The sequence below is a fragment of the Bombyx mori genome, chromosome 11 (genome assembly GCF_030269925.1).
Source record: "Bombyx mori chromosome 11, ASM3026992v2".
Lineage (NCBI taxonomy): Eukaryota > Metazoa > Arthropoda > Insecta > Lepidoptera > Bombycidae > Bombyx > Bombyx mori.
This window is the reverse complement of record NC_085117.1, coordinates 3,450,762-3,461,473: the sequence shown is the minus strand read 5'-3', so window position 1 is coordinate 3,461,473 and position 10,712 is coordinate 3,450,762. Positions and strand designations below refer to the sequence as shown.

Here is a 10,712-nt window from a genome sequence, read left to right as displayed (position 1 = left end):
CGTAGGGTGTTTTGGAAGATATCTTTTTATCATACAGTCCAAACTGTTACTTCATCTGACTTCCACATAAAAGGCTTAAACGATAAGTCCAGTATTAGCTGCAAAGAGTCCTTTTTTGTGTAAACTACAAAAGATATTGTCTGGACAATTCATTGTCTTAACATGAAAACTGTTTTTAATGCCTTCAGGTAGTGGAGTCATCTGTGATTATACGGATAACTGAATACTCGAACGCTTACGAAGGAGTCTACCAGGCTGTCTTCAGCACCAGCGAGGGACCAGTGACGAAAAATATACTCGAAATCAAGTTAGGAGAAAATCTTTAATACAATTTTCTATGTCTTCGGTCCTAGTATAATACTATTATCGGACATTGAGTGCGCGTCACCTAGGCTTGGGAATCTCATGGGAAGTTCGGCATCATTTTTTACTGGTGGTAGGACCTCTTGTGAGTCCGCGCTGGTAGGTACCACCGCCCTGCCTATTTCTGCCGTGAAGCAGTAATGCGTTTCGGTTTGAAGGGTGGGCCTTTTGTGATAAATGTTCTCAGCACCATTCCATTTGTCTAGAGAAGACATTGGGAGTCTTTTTTTTCCCAACCAGAAAGGATTGCGTTGTATTTTTGATAAAAGCTATAGTGCATTTGCAGATTGAATGCTATGACATATCACTCGGCAAACGAGTTATTCTGCTACTGCTAAAGCTGCTGCGATACCAATATCCGTCTTTCGGAGTGTTAGTCCGTAGAAGTAGAAGTAGTAGAAATAATAATAGTAGTTGTAGTAGTAGTAGTAGTGGTAGTGGTAGTGGTAGTGGTACTGGTAGCGGTAGCGGTAGTGGTAGTGGTAGTGCTAGTGGTAGTGGTTTAAATCGTTTAGCCTTAATCGAGCAACGTTGAGCGGTATTAGCGATTATACTTTTCAAATATAATTTTCTTTCTTAGAGACCTCTCTGATAACACAGACGAACTATCAGGTAAGATTTTATATGAACTTTAGATTAGTTTATGACATATTATATTATATGTATAACATAAAAACAAAAGTAAACTATAACTATACGTTTTTAACATCGCGTTTTTTTAAGTTAAAACTTCTTTAGCCGCGTTGAGTATTTTTTGGTAGAGGAAAATCTTATGGCTTCGCGTCACCGACATGCTAATGTTACGTATACACGTACGTAGTGTGCTGTGCGCGTTAGACGCTTTTTGAATGGTTGAAATCTTTTGAGTTCGCGTCACCGCAACATACCTGCCATATTTTTTTATATTTTCCAGAATTTCTATAAATTATACGGTTGTCTGGAAGAGATCGCTTTTAGCGATAAGACCGCCTATTGTACAAATTTATCTGTTTTTTTATTGTTTTTTTGAATGTAAATTGTGTTTTGGTGTGCAATAAAGTGTATTCTCTCTCTCTCTCTCTCTCACCGACATGTGTAATAGCAGTATATTTGTTGAGTCTCTATATCGGGCAAGGATTAATAAGACACGTGTTCAGTTAAGTGACTAATGTATATTGGGATTACCTAACCTAACGTGCTATCGACAGCCCGACAATCCCGAGACTGACGTAGCATCATTGCAATATAATGACCGCTAACACATACATATAATTATTAGTTGCTATGGGGACATTTGTGGTCCCTACATATTTGTAGCTATATAGAGGAGATGTATTGTGCAGCATTAGTACTGTGTATATCTTTACAAGTAACATTGAATGGATTTAAGAAAAAGTTATTGCATATTAATTGTTCTTTTGTCTTGTACTGTCCGTAATATACCTGAATAGGTAATTAAAAAGTGTGTGTGTCCGCTCCGACGCACGACTGGAGTTTACTGGATATAAAAAATTAAACGAAACAATACGAGAAATAGTTCTATATTACGACAACACGATACACTACAGATTATTAACAAATTAACGAGACACAAAACAAACGACTAACAAATATATGAAAATACAATAATGAGAGAAACGCGCGATCAGTACGAGGCTTTGTGGCGGACTGCCGGCGCAGCAGCCCGGCGTCACCTGCGATAACGCGGCCGCGCGTTGGCTCCTGATTGGCGCGCGCACGCATCACGCAATCAGGAGCCAATCAGGCGCATAACGCATTTCGTGTGACATGCTAGTACGATTTTGGTCCCCATAATTTTCATACCCCGGGCCTATATATGTAAATCGATTCTAAAGGAGTAAACTCCAATAAACTATATGAAAATGTATTTAATTGTTCCAATTAGTCTAGTATTTTTAAGTATCTAAACTTTGTAACTCGGTTAAAATGTTATTTTCCGTAGCGTAGGCACTTTAGTACATATTTATTTATACACGATAACTACAATTCCAGAAATCTGTAAATCGATGTTAGTCAAACATAATTACGTCCCACTAGGAATACCCTGAATTGGAAGAAGTAATGGATTGCATTAAATATATACCAACCATAATAAAACTTAAATCAATTTTGGAGTTTACTCCTTTAGAATCGATTTACATATATAGGCCCGGGGTATGAAAATTATGGGGACCAAAATCGTACTAGCATGTCACACGAAATGCGTTATGCGCCTGATTGGCTCCTGATTGCGTGATGCGTGCGCGCGCCAATCAGGAGCCAACGCGCGGCCGCGTTATCGCAGGTGACGCCGGGCTGCTGCGCCGGCAGTCCGCCACAAAGCCTCGTACTGATCGCGCGTTTCTCTCATTATTGTATTTTCATATATTTGTTAGTCGTTTGTTTTGTGTCTCGTTAATTTGTTAATAATCTGTAGTGTATCGTGTTGTCGTAATATAGAACTATTTCTCGTATTGTTTCGTTTAATTTTTTATATCCAGTAAACTCCAGTCGTGCGTCGGAGCGGACACACACACTTTTTTGGAGTTTACTCCTTTAGAATCGATTTACATATATAGGCCCGGGGTATGAAAATTATGGGGACCAAAATCGTACTAGCATGTCACACGAAATGCGTTATGCGCCTGATTGGCTCCTGATTGCGTGATGCGTGCGCGCGCCAATCAAAATCGTACTAGCATGTCACACGAAATGCGTTATGCGCCTGATTGGCTCCTGATTGCGTGATGCGTGCGCGCGCCAATCAAAATCGTACTAGCATGTCACACGAAATGCGTTATGCGCCTGATTGGCTCCTGATTGCGTGATGCGTGCGCGCGCCAATCAAAATCGTACTAGCATGTCACACGAAATGCGTTATGCGCCTGATTGGCTCCTGATTGCGTGATGCGTGCGCGCGCCAATCAGGAGCCAACGCGCGGCCGCGTTATTGCAGGTGACGCCGGGCTGCTGCGCCGGCAGTCCGCCACAAAGCCTCGTACTGATCGCGCGTTTCTCTCATTATTGTATTTTCATATATTTGTTAGTCGTTTGTTTTGTGTCTCGTTAATTTGTTAATAATCTGTAGTGTATCGTGTTGTCGTAATATAGAACTATTTCTCGTATTGTTTCGTTTAATTTTTTATATCCAGTAAACTCCAGTCGTGCGTCGGAGCGGACACACACACTTTTTTTTTTATTATTTTTTTAAGCTATTGCATAGTTTTTATCACGGGCTTTGAGCGCGGCGACCGAATCAAGAAATTCCGTAACGAAAAAAAACCTAATAAACACCACTCCGCCTACCATGTAGCTCGCGTTCAACAGATTCTCACGTTGCGCTTGTGTAGTGTTTGTGAATAAGCGCGCGGCGTGACGTCGCACTGACGTCGACTGCGCATCATGAAAAGTCTGCCCATCCCTCTCTCGCGCGGTCTAGCTTATGAGTGTGAAGGGGACAGTTAATGTTTTGCTTTTGTTAATGTTTATAAATATACCGTGGTCTTTTTTATTATTGTTTTAATATTAAATTATTATTGTCTAATTATAATTGTATAAGTTGCTAAAAAATGCCATGCAATAGCTTTACCGTGGCAGTCCCCGAGTGTCACACATGTTTTGTTTTTTGACTCCTCGAAAATTGTACTCAAACTTCGCGCATTCTTAAATCGAAATTTTAGCCATCAACTTCATATCTCGATATTCTTGTTAAGTCGATTCGAATTTCCATTGACATTCGGAATGTCGTTGTAGCTTGATACGTGGGACAGGCAGCGGCTTGGTTCTGCCCCTGGCATTGCTGAAGTCCATGGGCAACGGTAACCACTCACCATCAGGTGGGCCGTATGCCCGTCTGCCTACAAAGGCAATAAAATATATATATATGTCGGGGAAAGGCTCTCCTCGTCGATATCGCCATTAGTGGCTGCGGGCTTAGTGGGCGTCATGGGGTTAAAGTGCGAGCACAAAACACAATGGATGCCGTTTTATCAGTAGTTTAATTTCAGTTTATACAATATTTTGTTATCCACGGTAATATTGTAGGAATACAACAGTTTAGACCGAGCAGCGAGTTCGGTGCACCAATCTCACTTTAACTATATCCAAATTATCCAACGATCCAACTCGATACGTTTTTATGCTCACAATATACAAAATGCGTCACACCACAATACAAGCTTTCTCAAAAGTGAAGATGGCGCCTCGACCACGCTCGAGACAAGACGCTCTGCTCTGATTGGTCGCTGCCTACGTGATTTACAGTTATGGGACCTTTTATTACAGTTTATTTTTATGAAAGGTTTTAAAGTTATAGAAAAACGTAACAAACAAGATAAAATAGAATTAGGAATTATAAAAGTAATTACAACGTAAAACTAATAATAATAAACATTAAGCATGTAAACAAGAATCAACTCGACTCATTGCTTCCTCTGACACGGCCGTCCTGACATATCACACGTCCTCGTGTGATGTTGAAGGCCGTGCATCATCGATATCTGCAAAAAAAAGAAACTATTTTTGTACGTCTCGGCCACTCCTGACCCAGGACATTACAGGATCCTTACATTTGATCCTTTATGCAATAACTCCATTTCTGTTTCGTATTCCGATCTGAATCCTAATAGATTCCACGCTACATTCTAAATTAATTCCATAGTATCTAAGCAGCCACTTCGCCGTTAACAGACTAATAGCAATAAAATGGCCACCTCGCCATCCTACGGCCACCTCGCCATCCTATGGTCACCTCGCCATCCTATGGCCACCTCGCCATCCTATGGCCACCTCGCCATCCTACGGCCACCTCGCCATCCTATGGCCACCTCGCCATCCTATGGCCACCTCGCCATCCTATGGCCACCTCGCCATCCTATGGCCACCTCGCCATCCTATGGCCACCTCGCCATCCTATGGCCACCTCGCCATCCTATGGCCACCTCGCCATCCTATGGCCACCTCGCCATCCTATGGCCACCTCGCCCTCCTATGGCCACCTCGCCATCCTATGGCCACCTCGCCATCCTATGGCCACCTCGCCATCCTATCCAAATTTGTGAGTTACATGTTACACAATGTAGCAATAGCGTGCTGTACTGTACTGACAAGCTTACGAGAGACGCTCTCTTTAATTAAGGAACAGTCAGCACCAGAATCAAAACAAAATGAGAACTGCTCACCAAATTGTGTAATTATCCCGGTGACAGGCTTCATACCACACACGTTCACTCGCTTCACGATGCTGGGTGCGACGGTGGGTTGTGCACTATTACTTGCAACTGACCATGTTTTTGAGCACCGCGATGCCACATGACCTTCAACACCACACTTGTAGCAAGTCACCGGGGCACGCTTACCCTCAGCTATATCAGGGTGTTCAAAGATCGGAGTTGTTTGCTGTTTTTCATGCGACCGACTGAAACATTCATTAGATTTATGGCCAAGCTTTCCACAAGCGTAACATTTTGTGAAACCAGAACTTAATTTAGGAAGTTTGTTATCGTGCGTATTGCTTGCAACGGCCTTTGTCATCTCTTGGTAGCTCCGTTTGCGATAAGAAAAAGCCATTAGTTCGCGTTGCATTTTACAGCGGGTTGTTATTTCTTCCGCAAAAATATTGCGTTGTAACCGTGGCTCAATTTGTCCCATGTGTGCAAGTATTAAAGACACCACCATTTCTTCCTTTTCTAAATTACTCCATCGTGACATGAGTAAGGTAAATAAACGGCTTGCATATGCAGCAAGACATTCACCTTCTTGTGGTTTACCAGTAAGCATCTTCAATAACGTCGCTGCACATGTTTCTAACGTAACAAATCGAGAAATAAAAATTTCCTTAAATTCTACCCATTTCATATTAGGAAAAACTATTTGAGAAAACCATGTTGCAGCCGACCCTTTCATAGCCTTACTAAGAATGAGAATTAATTTACTTCCCTGTATCTCACGATCCGATAAGCAAATGTCCGCCGTGGCCAGCCAGGCCCGGGCGTCAGTGTTTGCATCATCCGGTTGAAACTTAGGCAGCGTGATGTTTTTATCCTCAAGATTCGGTGGTTTAGTCAAAGCCTCCACGAGTAGCTTCATGCTGGTTTGTTGTGCTTCAAATAACGCACGCCATCCATCATTTGCCGTCGTCTGTTCGTTCACGTTTTGTGCCTGCACCGATCCCACTTCTGATGTCGGGGAAAGGCTCTCCTCGTCGATATCGCCATTAGTGGCTGCGGGCTTAGTGGGCGTCATGGGGTTAAAGTGCGAGCACAAAACACAATGGATGCCGTTTTATCAGTAGTTTAATTTCAGTTTATACAATATTTTGTTATCCACGGTAATATTGTAGGAATACAACAGTTTAGACCGAGCAGCGAGTTCGGTGCACCAATCTCACTTTAACTATATCCAAATTATCCAACGATCCAACTCGATACGTTTTTATGCTCACAATATACAAAATGCGTCACACCACAATACAAGCTTTCTCAAAAGTGAAGATGGCGCCTCGACCACGCTCGAGACAAGACGCTCTGCTCTGATTGGTCGCTGCCTACGTGATTTACAGTTATGGGACCTTTTATTACAGTTTATTTTTATGAAAGGTTTTAAAGTTATAGAAAAACGTAACAAACAAGATAAAATAGAATTAGGAATTATAAAAGTAATTACAACGTAAAACTAATAATAATAAACATTAAGCATGTAAACAAGAATCAACTCGACTCATTGCTTCCTCTGACATATATATATATCTTTATTTCCTTTTCGTATAACACTAAAATTATGTTTGATGTTTTAGGCCACACCGCAGCTACGACTGAAGGTATTTTATTTTTGTTGTCTATTAAATTTTAATCTTCTATTGCTGATTGTAGAGCATCGTGGACTGTGATGTCGAGAGTAGTGGCGTTCTGTGCGCTTAGTGCGAGTTTTTTAACGTTCTCGATAACGTAAAAGTTATCTCATATTTACATGGAATGGGATCGTTTGCGTACGTTTGCCGCTAAGGGCACTGTTTCAACTGCATACAAAATTGGCTTAACTTTTACGCTATCGAGAACTTTATGAAACTCGCACTAGGCACACTGGTCAATCCAACGTGTCGGGCCTCCACCTCGTGGTTTTTTCCCCTCCACTTTACCAGTGACCATTAGCTTCTCCAAGTTGCCGTCGTCCTTTCTGACAATGTGGCCAAAGTATTCCAGAACTCTACGTAGGCGGATGGCAGAAATTCTCGTCTGTATCTGGAGTTCTTGGAGGATCGACACGTTGATGCGAAGTTCTGTACAGGGATTTTCCAGCGCATCTACATTACAAACACTATTATTTAAAGAGTTCCTACCACGATTTTCACACGAACCTAAACTCAGTATTGTCGGAACGTGTCATCGAGTTCCATTGGTAACACCCAAAAAACGAACTAGAAAGAGGGTATTCAGATTTTTCCGCTGATTGACAAGATAATATTCTATCCGCACACTTTAGTCTGTTCGCGACCGTGGCGCTTGCAACACGCCGCGATATCGTTAACGAATAATGTAAAGTACTAATAACAACCCTATCTTATAGTTGTGTGTATTAAAAAAAGAAGGTTTTCCAAGTTGCAATGCGGTGGCGAATAGCACCACCTCATCTCTGCCCGTGAATATCATGAGGCGACTAAGAGATTCACCGGAGAATGGCCAGAAGCGCTGTCCTCGTCGATCATGACGAAGCGAACTAACCCATACACACAACCCACTGAGTTTCTCCCCGGATCTTCGCAGCTGGTCGCGATTCCGATCCGGTGGTAAATTCAGAACTGCTCCTGCTAGGATCAGTGTTAGCCAATTCTCTCAGGTTGAGCCCGTGAGCTCACCTACCCGTCTAGGCGTAACTGAAATAGCCCCTTAGGCTACTAGCAAATAGGTAGGGGAATAAAACGAGAATACGTCATAATTTGCTACGATGCTTAAACTAATTTAATTTCGGGGGTACTCGAAAATCTATCGTTAGGTTAGATTGAATAAGAATGAATTTCGATTGAAATCCTCAATATGTTTTTTTTATTCCTTATTTTAGCAGATTCAGCGGCAACTACAGGTACTTGTTAATTAATATTATAATTAACTAATTATCTCTATATATAAAAATGAATTGCCGTTCGTTAGTCTCGCTAAAACTCGAGAACGGCTGAACTGATTTGGCTAATTTTGGCATTGAATAATTTGTGGAAGTCCAGAGAAGGTTTAAAAGTAAGATAAGTATGCTCGGAATTAAATAAAAATAACAATGTTGTTTTTCCTTTGATGTGTCCCCCGTCGCTCTTTTATTTATCGATTGAGGCACTACGAAGTCTGCCGAATCAGCTAGTTTATTAATAAATGTATAAACGCTTGCATTGGTAAGCTCATTCGTGAGCTCGCATTGAAACACAAAGTCAATCATACTCTGCCTCAAGGTCGTTGACTACGCACTTCAGTATCATTTGTAAATTTGTTATGCTTACATTGCGCGTTTCATACAAACATGTTGGAACGTGAATTTAGTGTTATACCGTTAAGAATAGCAACAATACTTCATTTTCGTGAACGGTTTCAATACAACCCATTGATCAATGGATGCAAGCCATAAAAAAAATGTAAAATGAAAAATGCACGCAATGGAACACAAAGATTAGTTGACGCGCAAGGTCAACGGACCTGTGACAGTTGAAGATTCCTTTTATGTTTTTAACCCTTTGACTGCTATGTAGGTCACGGGTGCCCTACATGACGCATTGAAGTTTTTATTGTTTAAAAGGATGGACGAGCTCACAACCCACCTGGCATGAAGTGGTTGCCGAAGCCCATAGCCAATCACGACGTAAATGCCGAGATATAGTTTTAAGGTTTCAGCTATTACAGTATAACAGCTGCCCCTGCCTTCAAACCGAAACGCATTACTGCTTCACGGCAGCAATAGACAGGGTGGTGGTACCTACCCGTGCGGACTCACAAGAGGTCCTACCACCAGTTAGTAGTAGAGTCGAATTGAGAACATCGTTTTTTTTTGGGGTCGGTAAACAGAGAAAGAAGACCTCTTACCTGTATACTTTTTATGTTTCGCAGCTGCAACCAGTGCGGCTCCAGAAGCTCAAACAACTGAAGGTAAGTTAGATCATGTTATACCCGATCCTGTGGACCGAATGGTAAACAGTCGACGTCGCCCTAAGCACGTCCTTACGGATCCTCCCGATCCATGAGTGGTGCTTTTAGGTACCTCAAGCACCGATCACCGTCCTCACCGAACCCGTCCGCTTGCGACAAATTAACCCATAGACACAGCCCACTGAATTTCTTGGCGGATATAGTCAGTGGGTCGCGTTTCCGATCCGGTGGTAGATTCTGCGAAGCACTGCTCTTGCTAGGGCCAGTTTTAGCAACACTCCCGGCTTGAGCCCCGAGATCTCATCTACGTGACAAGGTGAAGCTGAAATAGCCTCTCAAGGCTATCAGCATAGGTAGGTAAAAAAAAGAAATATTATTATCATCAGACTATTAGGTCAAATGCAAGGAATAAACGTTTGTCTCCGTTTGCCGCTAGGGGCGCTGTTCTAACTCCTTTTTTTTGGTTGCTTAGATGGGTGGACGAGCTCACAGCCCACCTGGTGTTAAGTGGTTACTGGATCCCATAGACATCTACAACGTAAATGCGCCACCCATCTTGAGATATAAGTTCTAAGGTTTCAGTATAGTTACAACGGCTGCCCCACCCTTCAAACCGAAACGCATTACTGCTTCACGGCAACGTGGTGCGGATTCAGAAGAGGTCCTACCACCAGTAAAAAATAAGTCCATACAAATTTGAGTTAACTTTTACGCGATCGAGAACGTTAAAAAAAACTCGCCCTAAGCACACAGGAAACTAAGTGCACGGGAATTCATTCCTGAAAATATCTCTGGAAACGCATTGTGCATGCAGCTGTTCCAGATGGCAAGGATAAAATCTGCTTCGATGGCGGACGGTGCGATGGTTTTGTTATATATAAGTATATGCGTTTTCCAAGCTGTCACAGCGCAAGCCGGAGCGGAAGCAACGACGGGGGCCGCGGGCGGGGCCGCCGGGGGGGCCGCGGGGGGACCGACGACAGCGGCGGAGGGGGGCGTTACAGAAGCACCCACCACAGCCCCTCCTCCGAAATAATGTTTGTTCCATTGATCCTTATTTATGGTATTCACATAACATTTTTAAATTTAACCTATTTTTCCGCTGTTTGTAAAATACCTGTAACATGTCATAGTGTGTTATAAGAGATTTCTGTACATGCCTGTAACTGGCTTACATTTCTTGACTTAATTTTAGACTTGTTAATTTTAAGCTTAATTGTTTTGTGTGTAATGCTGTTGGTTTGTCTA

The 10,712-nt window shown here is 42.3% G+C and overlaps 1 protein-coding gene across 3 annotated transcripts; it reads right to left on the bottom strand.

The window, feature by feature from the left end:
* Positions 1 to 4,321: 4,321 nt before the first annotated feature.
* LOC119629130 (uncharacterized) lies at positions 4,322 to 9,695 on the bottom strand. 3 transcript variants are annotated; one of them, XR_009974215.1, is made up of 2 exons: positions 5,245 to 9,695; positions 4,322 to 5,054 (listed from the first exon to the last, which is right to left on the bottom strand). XR_009974215.1 is itself a non-coding variant. In XM_038014028.2 (2 exons), the coding sequence occupies exons 1-2, from the start codon at positions 6,583 to 6,585 to the stop codon at positions 4,798 to 4,800; spliced, it is 1,107 nt and encodes a 368-aa protein (XP_037869956.1). In that variant the 5' UTR covers positions 6,586 to 9,693; the 3' UTR covers positions 4,322 to 4,797. The 3 variants fall into 3 exon arrangements, 1 of the variants encoding a protein (XP_037869956.1); XR_009974214.1 differs by having other exon boundaries at positions 4,322 to 5,073; positions 5,264 to 9,695; XM_038014028.2 differs by having other exon boundaries at positions 4,322 to 4,841; positions 5,523 to 9,693.
* Positions 9,696 to 10,712: the final 1,017 nt, after the last annotated feature.

Coding starts and splice junctions, on each gene's coding strand:
- LOC119629130 (XM_038014028.2), bottom strand. CDS start 6,585: ATGACGCCCACTAAGCCCGCAGCCACTAATGGCGATATCGACGAGGAG. Junction 4,842..5,522: donor CGGGATAATTACACAATTTG/GTGAGCAGTTCT, acceptor TTTTTTTTGCAG/ATATCGATGATGCACGGCCT.